The sequence below is a fragment of the Ictidomys tridecemlineatus genome, chromosome 4 (assembly GCF_052094955.1).
Source record: "Ictidomys tridecemlineatus isolate mIctTri1 chromosome 4, mIctTri1.hap1, whole genome shotgun sequence".
Taxonomy (NCBI): Eukaryota; Metazoa; Chordata; class Mammalia; order Rodentia; family Sciuridae; genus Ictidomys; species Ictidomys tridecemlineatus.
The window spans coordinates 202,944,425-202,959,911 of NC_135480.1; the positions used below are offsets into that span (position 1 = coordinate 202,944,425).

The window sequence follows — 15,487 nt, forward strand, 5'->3', positions numbered from 1 at the left end:
TCAGCAAAGAGAAGATCTGGATTCATATCTAGGAGAGGATTGATAGACAGATGACAGAGGATAATTCAGCCCCGCCAGCACAGGTTCTTTGTCCATGGACTCAACCAATTGGGAATGGAAAGCATTTGGGAAAAAAAATCAGATCCTTGCTAAACACGGACAGACTTCTTTTCCTCCGTGCTTCATCCGGACACAACGCCGTTCAGCCGTTTATGAGGCCCTTGCGCTGTCCTGGGTGTCACGAGTCATCTAGAGGCAACACGGGAGGCTGAGGCAGGAGGATCAAAAGTTCAAGGCCAGCCTCAGCAACTTATCAAGGGCCTCAGCAACTTAGGGAGACCCCGTCTCTAAATAAAAAACAAAAGGGGGCTGGGGTGTGGCCCGGTGGCAGAGCGCTTGCCTGGCATGTGTGAGGCACTGGGTTCCATCCTCAGCACCACGTTCAAATAAAGGTATTGAATGTCTCTACAACTAAAAAATTTATTTAAAAAAGAAAAAAAAAAAAGGGCTGGGGATGTGGCTCAGTGGTTAAGCGCGCCTGGGTTCAATCTCCCGTACCAAAGAGTAAACAAATAGAATGAAGTCCACCAGAGGATGTGCCTTGGCTCTGTGTGAGCACCGCCCCGTTCTATGGGGGGGACCTGACGCGGTGGACCTCGGTGCCCACCCCCCTCCGGTACCGAGGACCCCGTGGCGGTCTAAGTGAGTGAAGGGGTCGTGGGCTGCCTGGCTGGGTCACCGGGTCAGGTCAGCTCTTCATAAACTTGTGCTGACAAAGTCAGGGCCAAGACACAAGGCGGTGGTGGGACCCCCGGGGGGCTGTCCCCCCCCTGCACTGACCTCACACGACACTGGTTCCCAGGAGGAGTGTGTGCCCTCGGTGGGACAGACTGCGAGCAGCCGGAGGTGGCGAGTGGCCTGTGTCCTAGGCTGGCCGTTCCACGGCGGCCTTCCCCCGAAGCCGGCCCCGTCAGGAGCGCCACCGAGTCCCGTCAACACACTGAGTCTGTGTAACTTAAATATGTTTATTTTAAAGGAAAGTTTAAATAACCGAAGTCAGGGAGAAGCGGGGCCAGTTGCACACACACAGGGACACAACTGAGCACAATCAGCCCGAGGGGTGTCCTCCAGGCCAGGGTGGCCATCCGTTCCCTGGGCTTCCGAGCAGCCCCGGGGGCGGGGACAGGTGTCGCAGACAGGTAAGCACCAGATTGAGCCTTTCTCGCTGATGAGGCCAAAGGAGGAGCGGACGGGGGAGAAAGCTGGTTCTCAGGGGACCCGGCTGTCCCCAGCCTGGCTTGGGCCTGCGCCCTTCCAGCCAGGCTGCTCTGGCTCCGGCTGCAGAGGCTGGTCACTGTCACCCCTCACTGACCCTGCGGGGCAGGGGGAGGCACAACCTCCTTTACATTCAGAAATGGCTCGAGCAGAGCGGCTGGTGTTGGGCAGGGGACCTGGCCCCGGCTCCCTCCCTGGCCCTCAGAGCTTTAGGACCAAGGAGGCCTGGGCCCGGTCCCACCATCCGCAGCCTCTCGGCTTGCTGCAGCCCGGCCCCGGCCCCGGCCGAGGCCTGCACAGAAAACACTCAGAGAGGCAGGGGCAGGGCGAGGACACACAGAGGAGGCCAGGCCAGAACCGAGACCCCGAGAGCAAGGTCCCCAGCCTCTCCACTGCCTGGTGCAGCCTGGGCTGGGCACACCCCGCCTGGGGCAGGGCCCTGGGCCTCCCGCCAGGGCTGGAGGAGGAGGACAGGGGCAAAAGGGGAGCCAGAGGCTCAGCAGGAGAGGGAGGGCCAGGGGCTCGAGGCCGGGCGGGCGACGAAGCGACTCCAACTGGAAGCAAAGAAAGAGGAATAAAACCCAGACGCCCTCGAAGTTCCTTTAGTGCTCAGCTGTCCACGGACGGGATCCAGGGTCCCCACGTCTGGCAGCCGAGCAGGGCGAGGCCCAGGCTGAACCGCGGCCTCCAGTCGCGGGAGGCTCCGGGCTGGGGAGGCTGTGGGGCTACTTCAGGGCGTCCAGGTGGGAGCAGATCTGGGAGAAGACGCTGTCCACGGAGCCCTCAGCATTGACCTGCGGGGAGACGGCCTTGAGGGAGACAGCAGAGGCCGGCCACGTGGCCACGAGGCCAGCAGGCGGGGCGGAGAGGCGGGGACGACGGCGCAGGCCATTCCTGCCCCACCTTGCGGACGATGCCTCGCTTCTCATAGAGGGCGATGACAGGCTCGGTGGCCTTGTAGTAGGTCTCCAGCCGCTTCTTGATGGTCTCCTCGTTGTCGTCCACGCGCCCGCTGGTCTCCCCGCGCTTCAGGAGCCTCTGGGTCATGGTCTCGGGGCCTGCGTCCACATACAGCAGCAGCGTGGGCTGTCCGATCTGCAAGCGGCCACCACGTCACAGGGACCCTGCTCCTGCCACCCGGGGCCAGCTCCCCCTCCCCACTGCCCCACCTTTGGGGCCTCACACACGAAACCTTCAGTCCCCAAAGCAGCCTGGGGGACCTTCCTGAAACCAAGCCTCCCGCCACTCCCTTACTCAGACCTCTTCCACCTCAGGACAAAGCCCAAAGTCCTCTTCTGACCAAACCCAGAGGACCTGCGGGGCCACGCCTGCCTGCCCTGTCTGCACAGTCCTCACTAATCACCCCTCCAGTGCACCCAGTGCCCCAGTCCCCGGGACATGGCCCTCTTATTTTGTCCTCTGGTCATTTATCCAGTGCCCCTCTCCCCATGAGGCTGGATTCCCCGGGCGCAGGGAGGCGTCTGATCCCACCCTCTGGCTGGATAAGGGCTCGATAGGGGGGAAGGGAGAAGGAGGGGGAGGGCAGCGGGGTCCCCGGCCTCTGAGCACACCACTCTGAGCACTGGCACGGGGATAGTTGTCCCCAAGGGGATGACCTGGCGGGGCAGGAGGGAGCAAGGCCTTGCAGCTCTGCCCCTCCACAGGCCCCTGCCCAGGTGGCCTCCACACTGAAGTCAGAAGTGGCAGCCTCTCGCTGGGCGCAGTGGTGCACGCAGCAGCTCAGGAGGCTGAGGCCGGAGGACAGCGAGTCCAAAGCCAGCCTCAGCAATTTAGCAAGACCCAAAGCACCTCAGTGAGACCCTGAGGTGTGTGGGGTGTGGCTCAGGGTCAAGTGCTCTGAGTTCAATCCCTGTACCGACCCCCCCCCAAAAAAAAAGAAAAAAAAAGAAAAGAAATGGCGGCCCCTCCCTCCCTGAACATGATTCCTCAGAGTAGAGATCCTGCCTCCCAGGCACCACCATGTCCCCAGGCCTGGCGGAGCAGCCTGGGATGCCCTGAGGGAGGAAGGAGACCTACAGTGGTCTGCTGGGGTATCCAAGAGGGGCTTCGTGGTTACGAAACCTCTGGGCTGGGTCAGGACGTCCCCCCTTCTAGTCTCTCTGCCCCCATCACAAGTGACACTGTCTTGGCAAGTCTGACCTTCAGTATCAGACTGACTGGACGTCCCCCAGGCTCCCCTCCGCCCAGCTGTGTGCCCTGGGGGGGGCTGCTTGCCCTCTCTGAGCCTCACTTTCCTGGCAGTCACACCCCTCTGTCTCCTGGGGTTGAGGGTTGGCAGCATCCGCTCAGCTGCCTTTGCCCCCTGCACCCCGGCCTGGGACAACCCACAGCTTCTACCTTACAGAAGACCACGAATGGCCCAAAGCTGAGCCCAGCCCAGGCCATGCCCGCCCGCCATCCATCACTGCTGAGCTCCGGGGCCCAGGCTCTGTCTCTGGCTTCCAGAGCCACAGGGCCACACGGCAGTCTATATGACCAGGACAGAGGCAGCGCATCCCCGAGGGCAGTGAGGCCCCTGGGCAGGGTGTCCCGCTGGGAGGCCTGTCTCCCCTCCAGGACAGTGGCGTTCAGCTAGGGGAGTGGGTGCTGGGCCACTGCCCAACCCCAGGAAAGCCCTGGGCTCTGGGGCCCCACAGTCATCAAGCCTCAGGGCCTACCCTTCCTCCCTCCGCGGAGCCTGGCGCCCCCTGGTGTCCAGAGCTGAGAATAGCAGCTGCCCAGATTCCTGGAGGCCACCACAGGACCTGTCACTCTCAGGAGTGTCCACAGCAGGGAGAGGACTTTGATTAACCCATTTTCTCTCCTTTCCTTTTCCTTTGATACTGGAATTGAATCCAGGGCGCTTTGCCTCTGAGCTACATCCCCAGCGCTTTTATAATTTGAGACTGGATATCACTAAATTTCTGGGGCTAGCTTGGAACTGTAATCCTCCTGCCCCAGCCTCCCAAGTGGCTGGGATTAGAAGTGTGAACCACCATGCCTGGTGTCATTAACCCCATTCTCCACATGTGGCCCTGAGAGTCACAGCTGACCTCACACAGCTGATGTATGTGGCCAAGACAGCATGTCCCTCAGGGTTGCCTGGCATCTGACCATCCCACCCCAAAGGAAGCCCAACCAACCCCAATTTCACAGATAGGGAAACTGAGGCCAGGGGCACAGGCATTTTCTTTCTTCCTTTTTGGACCAGGGACTGAACCCAGGGGCACTTAATCACTGGGCCACATCCCCAGACTTTTTTTTTTTTTTTTTTTTGAGACGGTCTCACTAAGTTGCTTAGGACCTCACTAAGTTGCTGATCCTCCAGCCTCAGTCTCCTGAACTGCTGGGATTACAGGCATGCACCACCCAGCCAGCTCATCCCCTGACCTTTTTATTTTGAGACAGAGTCTTGCTAATTGCCAGGGTCTTGCTAAATTGCTGAGGCTAGCCTCCAACTTGCGATCCTCCTCCCTCAGCCTTCTTAGTTTCTCGGACTCAGGCATGTGCCGTTGTGCCCAGCCAGGGCAGACGTTTTCTTGAGGTCTTGCAGACACTTAGAAGTCAAGAAATATAGTCTCCTGCCCTAGATGAGGCCCACGGAGACGGGGAGTGGGGCTGGGGGTCTGGTCCTGCCCCACCCACTGGGACCCCCAGTTCTCCTTACTCTTGCTATCTCCCCTCCTAAGTACTTGCAGCCCCATGTGCTTCCGTGTGGCCCTGAACAAGTCTAAATAGAGCACACACATATGGACCCATGTGTGCTCACGTGTGTGTCCCTCTGCTTACATGTGCACTCTGCCAACACCTGTGTGCACCATGGGCCTTGTCTTATGTGTGAGGCTACGTGTGCACACCTGTGGCCTCGTGTACGTGTGTGCGTCTGTGTACACGTGTGCATGATGGTGTGCTGCTCCTGTGTGCCTGTGTTCACGTGGGTGCTTGTGTGAGTGTCCCCCACGGACGGGGCCTCTGCTGGGAAGCTCAGAGCTGTCACGCTCAAGGCCTCCCTTTCCAGTAGGGTTCCCTGTAGCCCCTGAAAGGGGACCGATGCCCCTTCCCGGCACGTGAGGCTGTAGCCGAGGGCGATGGTCCTCTCCTGCGTCAGCCATGCTCGCCCCGCCCCAGGGTCCTGTCCTCCCGCACGGCCTTGCCTGTCTAGCTCTGCAGTGAGGTTCCTGCCCCTCGGACTGTGTTTACGGGGTGCCAAGCCCCACACTGCCACCATACTCATCCTCATGCTTCCCCCCAAGGCGGCTGTAACTTGTCCCCCCACTTTGCAGAGGGGGAAACTGAGGTTCAGAGAGGTGAAATGACTGGCCCAAGGTCTCCGGCAGCTGAGCTGGGACCTGAGCCCAGGTCCGTGAACTCCCAGCCGGGCACCTCCCCTTCTTGTACACCTCTCCTCCGAGATTTCCAGAAAGCCTTCCTGGCCTCACCCCGGCAGCCCCCTCCCACCCATGTAGCACGGCTCCCGAGGCCAACCGTGAGCCTTACCCGCCGCTCAAACTCTTCTCCCTGCTGTACCTCCCTGGGGTAGCCGTCGATCAGAAAGCCTTTGGAAGAATCGACTTTGGCCAGCATGGCGTCTCGGAGCATGTCCAACACGGTCTCCTGAGGGCACAGCATGGGAGGAAGTGAGCTGAGCCTGCCTCCCATCCTCTCCCAGGCCCTCCCTCCCTCCAGCAGGGCCCAGCAGGGAGGGCTTGGCCTGTCCTGGCTCCCCCAAGCCCCTCCCAGCTAGGTCCTGCCCTGGGCCCCGGACGAATCAGACCTTCCCTGCCCTCGGAAGCCCCTGGTCTGGGCACTGAGGACGACACAGTTGGCTTGTGGCCCCACTGTGTAAGGCTGTGGGCAGAGAAGGGGCAGCCCAGGCAGCCTGGAACCAGGGGTCCTGGCTCAGATCTGGAGAGCCAGAGGTCAGAAAGTTGAGCGAGAAAGAATGTTCCAGGCAGGAAGGAGCATGGCTCCTTGAGGGGACAGAAATGCCAAGGTAGCCTGGGGACGGAGAGGGCGGGCAGGGCAGGTCCTGCAGGGTCTTAGAGCTTCCGGGAGGAACTGTCTGCAGAGGGCAATGGGGACTCAGGGCCAGGCAGGGTCGAGGTCAACCTCGTCTGTGTCACAGGCTTCTCTGGCTGCCATGCATGCAAGGCCACCATCCTCCCCAGCCCGACCCCCAGAGCCCACTCACCAGTGGCACCAGCTGCCCCTTCTCCATGATTTCCGAGAGCATCTTGCCCCTGGCGGAGCCCGAGCTGACTTCGGCCCGCAGGAGATCCCCCGTGGAGAGGTGGGTGTAGCCATATTTCTGCACAATCTTCTCACACTGGGTGCCCTTCCCTGAGCCAGGCCCCCCTGCAAGCACTCATCTATTCAGAAACCCTGAGAAATGGGGCCCTGGGAGGGACAGGGGCTCCCGGAGTCCCCCAGCAAGGGAGAGGCCCAGAGTACACTCGCAGGCCCAGGACCCTCCAGAGCCCGCACTGACCCTCCCTGGCTGCCCTGTCACCTGGCTGCCCTGTCACCCGCCGGCCTGCAACTCACCCACCACGAAGATGATCTTGCTTTTCTTCAGCTTCTCTGTGGAGAGACGGAGGAGCAGAGCTCAGTCCCTGGCAGTAGCCAAAAGCACCTTTGCAACCCCAAAGAAGAGACTTTAGAAGGAGCCCGGGTGGTGGGAGTGAAAGCCGGGCCTGGGATGGGTCAGGGCAGAGGGACCAGGCAGGGGGCCTGCAGAGACCTCTCAGCCTGGCCAGCTCCCAGGGTGCCTCACCGTGGGGGGCTGCACTACAGGGGCTGTCATCTGTGGCCTTCTTGGTTCCCTTGCTCCCGGGGTCCCCAGATGTGCAGCAGCCCATGATCCCCTTCCGCGGTGTCCCCTATCCCTTCCCTCCTAGGCCTGGCCCAGCCCATGGCCCGCCTGCCCTGGCAGCACTGAAGTGCGGTTGGCAACCACAACATATGTCGCCATGGAGACGGTTGCCGGGGAGGAGGGCTGCGGTGGCCCAGGAGCTGCTGCCCAGCCGGGGAGGGGAGCTCCAGTTCCAAGGCCTGGGCACAGTGGCCGCCCGCTGAGCCTGGGAACGGAGGCCTGGCGGGCAGCGGCCGGCTGGGGCTCTCTCCTGGACTCCCTGGCTCCTCGGGGACACAGAGGATCAGCAGGTCCCGCTCTGTGGTGGGTGTGACCTCAGGAAAGAAGTGCCCGCCCGAGCTGGCCCTCTGTCCCTGGCAGTCTCCAGGGCCTTCCCCACCACGAGCTGGGCCCTGGGGGCGCTGGCAGAAGAAGGACTTGGTGAAGGGCACCGACCTGGAGGAGGCCGCAGCCCAGTGGCGGCTGGCGTTGGGAGCCAGGGGAGGAGGGGATCGCCCGGCTGGCCCAGCTCCTTTAAGGGCCGCCCGGGCCAAGGCCCAGTGCCAGGGACTGCACAGGTGGTGCTGCCAGAGCCAGGGCGGCCACCTGGGCCGTCTGCCCGTCCGCGTCTCCCTCGAGGTCCCAACGCGCAGGAGCCAGGAGGGCCCAGAACCTCCTCACGGCCCACTCCTCCGGGGACAGGGAAGCGGAGACAGAGAGGGACAGGAACTGCCTGGCCCTGGCGAGGCCTGGCATGGGGCACACCTCTCCACAGGGTGGGCCCCCTCCCCGGCACCAGCCGCTCCAGAGAGAGGCAGGGACTCAGTCTATAAATACCAGCGTAGGAGGGGCGCTGGGGCCCCGGAGCCTCAAGGAGGGCTGTGGCTTCTAAAATTAATCTTGGAGCTGTCACGTTCCGGGAGGGGCCAGAGGAGGACGCTGGAGGGTCCCAGCTGCCTCCCACTGCCCCCCAGAATGTCTCGGTGAGCACACCCCCTGAACAGATGGGCACACTGAGGCCCAGGCAGGGGCAGAGCCGGGGAGCTGCCTACCTTCCATCCTGCCGACGTCCCAGGAGCCGGGTCAGCGCTCTGCAAGACAAGGCACCCGTGGCGGTGAGGGGCGTCCTCCCACCTGACTCAGCTCCCCCAGCCACACCCTGCGGCTGCCAGGCCCCAACACGCCCCACTGGAAAGCAGAGGGGCTGGGGCAGGGGAGGCCCAGGAGGCGGTGACGTGGAGAAAGTCACTCTCCTCCCTGGCCTCCCCTGCCTCACCTCTCCCAGGAGGGCAGAAGGCCCCTCCCGTCTCCCGGGCGCTCTGGAGGACAAGGGTGGCGGCTGTGCCGAGGGGTGGGGCGGCTGCGGAGCTGCCCGTGAATGAAGGCAGGGCCAGCGTCTGCCCAGCACCTTGGCGACATCCCCAGGCCCCCTCCCCAGGCCCCGGAGGTGGAGGGCAGGCTGGAGCTCAGGGCAGCCCTGGAAGGGACGGTCTGCACCGAGGGCCCGCTCCAGGACACAGGTGCTACAGGTGGGGAAGCTGCAGGAGCTGGGGGACACAGGCCTTTCCAGTTTTCACAGAGAGGTGGTCCCCCGCTCCGGCCCCTATGCAGAACCCCAAGCGCTGCCCTCCCCCTGGGGGGCTCTGCCTCACCCGTCCTGCCTGCCCTCCCTCCGGCCTCCCCACCTCCCCTCTCAGAACCTGCCAGCCCCTCCGCCAGCCACCCACCGCCCCAGGGTCCCCAGCGGCCTTCTTAGCCACCACTCGTCCCCTCCCTCCCCTCCCCCACTGACCTCTGCGCCCCCACTGGCCCTCACTCCTGACCCCTGCCTGAGCAGTCAGCCCCAGAGCCCCCACCCAGCTCTGGACGGGATGGCCAGAGGCCTCTGTCAGCGTGCGCACTCCTGCTGACAACCTTCAATAAAGCCTGGGCCCCTCAACACAGCTGGCAGGGACCCAGAGATCTGGCCCTTGTCACCCTCTGCAGCTCTGCCAAACACTGGAGCTGCCCGCTGCTCCCTCATCCCCCACCGTGGCCATGTCCCCCTCTAGGCCCTCGTGCGTGTCCTGCCCAGTGCTAGGAGGCCTTCCCCACGCGATGTAATGGTCTAGACCTCAGCCAGGTGTCACCTCCTCCAGGAAGCCTTCCTGGACTGCACTTGCACCCCCACACAGTAGGCGCCCACTCTGGACTTTCTGCAGAGCAACAAGTACTTTTTTTCTATTTCTCTCCTTCTCCTTCCTTTTTTTCTTTCCCTTTTTGTACTGGGGATTGGTCCCAGGGGTGCACTATCACTGAGCTACAGCCCTAGATCTTTTTACTTTTTATTTTGAGGCAGTTGGAGAGGCTGGCCTTGAATTTACGATCCTCCTGCCTCTGCCTCCCTAGTCCCTGGGTTCACAGGCGTGTGCCACCTTGCCTGGCCAGGACTGCATTTTCTGCTGTTTGGGGCCTGGCACCTAGACCCAGCAATGGGACCTTCAGCAAGTTTGCTGACAGTCACCCTGCTCCAGGACATGAGTTATAGTGGCTTGTCCTGCTGAGTGTGCTTAAGGAGCTGCCCAGGGAAGGGGGAGTGTCCCCAGGGTGGGGACAGCCACAGGGAAGACCTGAGACAGCCCGCACCACCCCACCCCTTCCTGGTAACCTAAGCCCCTCTGTCCTTCGGGCATCTGCCTCTTCCTTGGTCCAAAATAACTTGGGTGGTAGGAGGCCTCTTGGAGGCCAGGGGTCCAGGGTGGAGTTGGGTTACGGGCTAAGCACCCAGGCCTTATAAGGCCCCCAGCTCAGGGTCCCAGCACCCCTAGGAAGACTGGTCTGCTAGGTGGCCTGAGAGGCCAAGGCCCAGAGGGACAGTGACTTAAACCCAATCACAGGTGAGACTGGGGAAGGCTTGGGTCTCCCCGCTTCTGACTCAAGGGTCACTTCCCAGTGATTGGTAGGAAGCTAGGGTTCAAATCCCAACCCCATCACCAGCCGAGTGACCTTGGACAGCCAGTGTCCCCTCTCTGGCCTGTCTGGCTGCTGCAGAGTCCTGGGGGGTGCGGTGCAAGGATGAAAAGGGCTGCAGCGAGACCCCCGTGCATGCGGGGATCCCTCCAGGCCCCCACTGAGCAAGAGGCTGGGGCAGGAGCCAAGCATCCAGGGGCTTCCTGGTCCTCCCAGCACTTGAAGTGACACGCAGAGCTCTTCCTAGCACACAGGCCCCTGCAGGTCCTCCGGGACAGGGGGGCCAGCCGCAGCACCCCTAGGCCCCAGCTGGAGCATGCCAAGGGCAGAGACAAGGAACACCAGGACAAAGGGGTCTGGGGGGCTAGGACAGGCTGCCCCCCTCCATACACACACAAAGGCACACACAGTGTGACACAAGACCCAGCGCCTGGGGAACAAGGATAAGCAGGGCACACAGATCGTGACCATGGATACACACAGAGCCCCAGGGTGGCCCGCCACACACCCTCCAGAGGCGGGTCCCGGCCTGCGGAGGCGCCCCTCCCCCATCCCACGGAAGGTCCTGCACTGACCTGCGGCGGCGGGAGGGTGCAGTGGGCGTCGGCGTGCGTGCCCTGCCGGTCCTGCTGGCCGCGGCAAAGGCGACTATTTATAAGGCTGTCAGCGCGCAGCATGCCGGGAGCCAGCGCTTGGCGATGGCAGGGAGGGAGAGACGGAGGGAGGGAGAGGAGGGAGGGGGACTGGACCCAGTGGAGCCCTGTTGGGAAGCCTGGGCAAGGCTGGTGGCCAGGGCTGCCCCTGCGCGCCCTGCCCAGCACTGGACAGTGTGCCAAGGGTTTCCCATTCCTGTCACCTCTGCTGTATCCCAATCACTGCAGGGGGACGGGGGAGGAAACTGTCCCCCCCCCCGGAAAAACTGAGACCCAAGGAATGAGGCGCTCTGTACAATACCCCACACAGCACTGGCGGCACAAGGGCCAGGCCAGGCAGGGAGCATGCGGGGGCGCTGGGATCCAGCCCTTGCTCAGACCCTGCCCAGAACCTGGGGACGGCTCCCCTGTTGGGAGGGGACCTGTAAGTTCCTCTGAGATTGAAACTCCCTCCGGGGACCCCAAAGTGGTGGGGTAAATTAGAAATCAGCCTGCACCAACAGGGGTGCTGGGTAGCTCCGCCAGATGAGCTGGGTGGGGGACACTGGGACAGATGGGTGCTGACAGTACTGATAAAAGACCGGGGCAGAGCAGCAGACTCCAACCGTGTGGGAATCCTTAAACTCAGGGGACCAATGTGAGGCTGGCTTGTTCAAGAGTCTGCTGAAGTTCCTGTTAGAAAGCCATGTGTTTACCCAGAGGCTCGCAGGGTGACCGACTGGCACCTAGTGCTCAGTCGTGTAGGAAGGGACTGGAGCCCAAGGCTACCAGCTCGAAACGCACACCTTCAGCCACGGAGACCTTGGAAGCAGCAGCCTTAACCGGCAGGGTGGACTGAAGTTGGGATTTGTCTTGTAGGTACTAGGGGCCGCGGAAGGTGTTTGAGTAAGACAGAGTGTAGGGCTGGGGCTGGGGCTCAGTGGTAGAGCACTCGCCTAGCACGTGCGAGGCCCTGGGTTCGATCCTTAGCACCACACCAAAATAAATAAAATGAAGGCATGTGACCATTTACAGCTAAAAAAAAAAAAAGGAGAGTGAGTAAACAGGAGGACGAGAACACCTTAGGTGATGGCACCTCAGCAACCCCCGCAGCCTGGGTCTAGCCCCAGCTCTGCCACCTGTGACGGCAAGCAAGTCCTCACTTTTGAAGCCTTAGTTTCCTCATCTGTGGGAGGGCAGATGCTGGGAGTCAGTCTGTATAGGAGGATTTGGGGGGTGCTCTGGAAGCCCCGACGGCCACTCGCATTGGCACAGCCTTTGGCAATGCAAGTTGATTATGCAAATCAAAACTTCCACAGTGCTCTTCCGCTTTTAGAAATCCATTTCAAGGAATCCAACCAACGCGGTCCCAAAATTCACACGGGAAGGTTTTCTAGTGCCAGCAGGGACTGGCTGGGACGGTGGCAGAGCCAGGGCCGGGGCAGAGGTGGTGACTCTGGTAGGGTCGGCAAGGGAACGGCAGCCAGATGGTTCTTGGCGGCTCGTGGGGTAGAAGGCCCTGGACATGCCAAGCCTTAGAAACAGACTAAACCCGCATCTGCCATCTCATCCCAGCTGCATCCAAACTGCTCTAAACATTCAGCTACGTGTAAAATCCATTCCCAGATTTTTTTTTTTTTTTTACCTTTGCAAAATTAAAATAGTGTTGTCTCACTACCAAAGCAAGAGCATCTGAGAGCTGGTGAAGCAAAGCGGTGAGGGAGAGTGTGGGCCTGTGACCCCTGGTTGAAGGTGAGACTTTCACTTCTTATTAAAAGGCTCCCCCAAGCCTCATGTAGTGGCCCACACCTGTAATCCCAGCAGCTTGGGAGGCTGAGGCAGGAGGATCTCAAGTTCAAAGCCACCTCAGCAATGGCAGGGCGCTAATCAACTCAGTGAGACCCAGTCTCTAAATAAAAATACAAAATAGGGCTGGGGATGTGGCTCAGCGGTCGAGTGCCTCTGAGTTCAATCCCCAGTACCCACCCCCAAAAAAGGCTCCCCCAAGTTTTTTTTCATATTCTCTACAAGCAAGATTCCTTTATGTGCCAGGCAACTTTAACATGGATGAACCTTGAAGATAGCAGGCTAAATAAAATCAGTCTATCACAAAAAGATGATTCCACTTCTATGAAGTTCCCAAAGTAGTCAAACTCATGGGATCAGAAAGAAGAATGGTGGTTGCCAGGGGTTTTGGGGAATAGGAAAGGATTATTTTGAGACAGGGTCTTGCTTAGTGGCTGAGGCTGGCCTCAAACTTTCAATCCTCCTGCCTCAGCCTCCTGAGCTGCAGGGATGACAGGCATGCACCACCTGCACCAGTTCTACAACATTTTAAAATAAAATAAATACATTTTTTAAATTAAAAAAAATAAAGTATTTGCTTTAATTATTTGTATATGACCTGGAGATTTTCCACTACTGTTGGGATATTAAAGTTTCAAAATGTAATTTCCCAGCTACAACCTAAAAAAAGAAAAACAGGGAAGAAAGGGAGAAGAAAAAAATGCATAGAGGAAAAATCTGGAAGATTAGACTCAAGACTTTTTCCTTTCTTTTTTATATAGCGCTGGGGAGGGAATCCAGGGCTCCTGCATGAAGTGCTCTACCACTGAGCTAAGCCACAGCCCTTCTCTAATTTTTATTTTGAGGGACGCAGGCTCTTGCTAAGATGCCGTAGCTGGCCTCAAACTTGCCATCCTCCTGCCTCAGCCTCCTGAGTCGCTGGGACTACAGGCAAGCCCCGTGCCTACGCCTGGTTTAACCCGGACTTTCATCAGGGAACACAAGTGACAATACCCTATTTTCTACCTTATATCATGTGTTCAGTTTAAATTATTTTATTAAAAAAAAAACCCTCAAATGTATGATATGTCAAGATCATTGTACTGTCTGTCATGTGTAACTAAGCAAAACAAATTAAAAAAAAACTAAAAAAAAAATAAGCAAACAAAAAGGAAATCAGTTTTTAAAACATTTTTAAAATACTTTAAGGAAAGAATTCCAAGTACTTTGATTAAAGAAAACAAGCCCTGGGCAGGGGAAGTGACGCTGGGGCCACCTGGCTCTGAGGTTCACAGCTGGATCCTGCCCCTGGGCCCCACTGGTGGCCTTCCCCAGGAAACAGCTGCACAGAAACCCAGAAGGAACAGCGCCTCTGGGTTTGCAGCTGGTGGGGGTCACAGTGAGACCCCTCCTCAGAGGAAGGGTGGGGTGGCGCCCTCTCCAAGAGATGAGGAAGCAGGGGGCCCTCAGGCACCACCAGGAGGGGTGGGGGCAGAGGTGGGCTCAGGAGGCTGCGAATGCCAGGGGCGGGGCGGTTTGGTCCTGACCAGTGACGATTTCAGGCGCAGAGGACTGGGCCATGAGAGGGGCTTCCAGAGCTGACCTTGGGGATGAGCACCACCCTGGGGGGTTGAGAGCTGGGCGGGACTATGCCCAGTGTCTGGGGCCTCCTGCCCTCAGCGTCCTCCACCAAAGTCCCACCTCCTGATGCTCAACTGAACCTTCCCAGGTCCACAGCCGGCAAGTGACCCCTCTTGACACCTGTGTACCTCCTCTTTATGCCTACCAGTGGGCAGGCAGGAGAGCCTCGGCCTTCTGAAACCTCTTTCCCAGAAGTCTTTGCATAGAGTTAGAAATGGGCAACGATAGGTCTCAACGCCCCACGTCATGTCATTGCGAGGAGTCCTTGGCCTGCAGGACCCTGCCACAGTCATCACTGGGCCTGGTCAGACCCTGGGCCCTGTCACCTCCCCGCCTCCTGCGGTCCCACTGGGCTTCTCAGACACGGGTTAAAGCTGGGCCACCCTCAGGCTATTCCTGGCCTTCTGCCATCTGGCCCCAAGAGCCTTGCCCACTGCCGCCACCTCCCTGCTATAGAGCAAGGTTGTGGGTCCCACCACCCGACTTCAGTTCAGGGCATTCCTCCTACCCACTGTCCCTCCCTCTTCAATCCCAGCTAATAGTGGCATGGCCACCTATGGAGCCTGTGAAATGAGAGGCAGACGGGCCCTCCCAGCCCGGCCATGGCTCACCATCCTGGCTGGCCCAGTGCCCGGCTCCCTCCCTCCCCCGGGAGAGCTCTCTTCCCTGACCCCAGCAGCCCCTGGCAGCCCCTGGCAGGTCTCGGCAGGCTGCATGCCCTTGTCTCACAGTCACCCTTTGTTAGGCCGGGCTCCCAAGGGCATCTTAGGTGTCTAAACAGGTTGTCATCTCTGGAGTCAGGGGCCCCTTCTCCCAGCCGACCTGGAAGAGCCCTTTTGCTGAGGCTGCCGGAAACTCAAGCCCTCAGCTCGCCACACCCCGCCAGGCAGCAGCCGCTGAACTCCCTCCTGTGGGGCAGGCAGGGAATTTCTCTGCCCTCCAGGTCCCAGACCCGGGAGCTGACCTCTGGCCCCACTGGCCTGCAGCTCCCTCTGGCTCAGAGTTCCCTCCTGGGTCCTCTGCACCTGCTTCCTGGGGCTGCCTGTCCCTGCCCTCCGCAGGGACTCTTCCCTCTCTTCCTCAGAACCTGGGGCCCTAGAGGGCAGTGTCAGAGGTGATGTGACTTGTCCAAAGTCATTCAGGGCAAGGTGGGGCCCAGGAAAGCAGGTGGGCTTAGTTCCACACCTGTCCCCAGAGCCGTCAGATCTGGACCCAAGACTCACCAGTCAGCTGGAAAGCTGCGGTCCCCTCCTCTAAGAGCTCCAGCCCAGAGGCTGTGGGCCAAGTCTTCAGGACACCCCTCACACGCCACTGGGACAGAGAGCTGAGCTCTATCCCGGAGACACAGGACACA

The 15,487-nt window shown here is 60.1% G+C and overlaps 1 protein-coding gene across 3 annotated transcripts; it reads right to left on the reverse strand.

The window, feature by feature from the left end:
- Nucleotides 1–1,011: 1,011 nt before the first annotated feature.
- Nucleotides 1,012–15,378, reverse strand: Ak1 (adenylate kinase 1). 3 transcript variants are annotated; one of them, XM_078048308.1, is made up of 7 exons: nucleotides 15,357–15,378; nucleotides 8,179–8,217; nucleotides 6,820–6,855; nucleotides 6,467–6,630; nucleotides 5,773–5,889; nucleotides 2,179–2,370; nucleotides 1,012–2,069 (listed from the first exon to the last, which is right to left on the reverse strand). In XM_078048308.1, exons 2-7 carry the CDS (start codon nucleotides 8,183–8,185, stop codon nucleotides 2,001–2,003), a joined length of 585 nt encoding a protein of 194 aa, XP_077904434.1. In that variant the 5' UTR covers nucleotides 8,186–8,217; nucleotides 15,357–15,378; the 3' UTR covers nucleotides 1,012–2,000. The 3 variants fall into 3 exon arrangements, with proteins under 3 accessions (XP_077904434.1, XP_005321061.1, XP_040142318.1); XM_005321004.5 differs by lacking the exon at nucleotides 15,357–15,378 and adding an exon at nucleotides 10,651–10,800; XM_040286384.2 differs by lacking the exons at nucleotides 8,179–8,217; nucleotides 15,357–15,378 and adding an exon at nucleotides 7,049–7,681.
- Nucleotides 15,379–15,487: the final 109 nt, after the last annotated feature.

Bases quoted from the DNA above. Each gene is read 5' to 3' on its own strand.
- Ak1 (XM_040286384.2), bottom strand. From the start codon at position 7,133: ATGGGCTGCTGCACATCTGGGGACCCCGGGAGCAAGGGAACCAAGAAG. The intron at 2,371-5,772 runs GTAAGGCTCACG...GGCCGCTTGCAG, and splicing joins GAGAAGAGTTTGAGCGGCGG to ATCGGACAGCCCACGCTGCT. The intron at 2,070-2,178 runs GTGGGGCAGGAA...GTCTCCCCGCAG, and splicing joins AGCGAGGCATCGTCCGCAAG to GTCAATGCTGAGGGCTCCGT.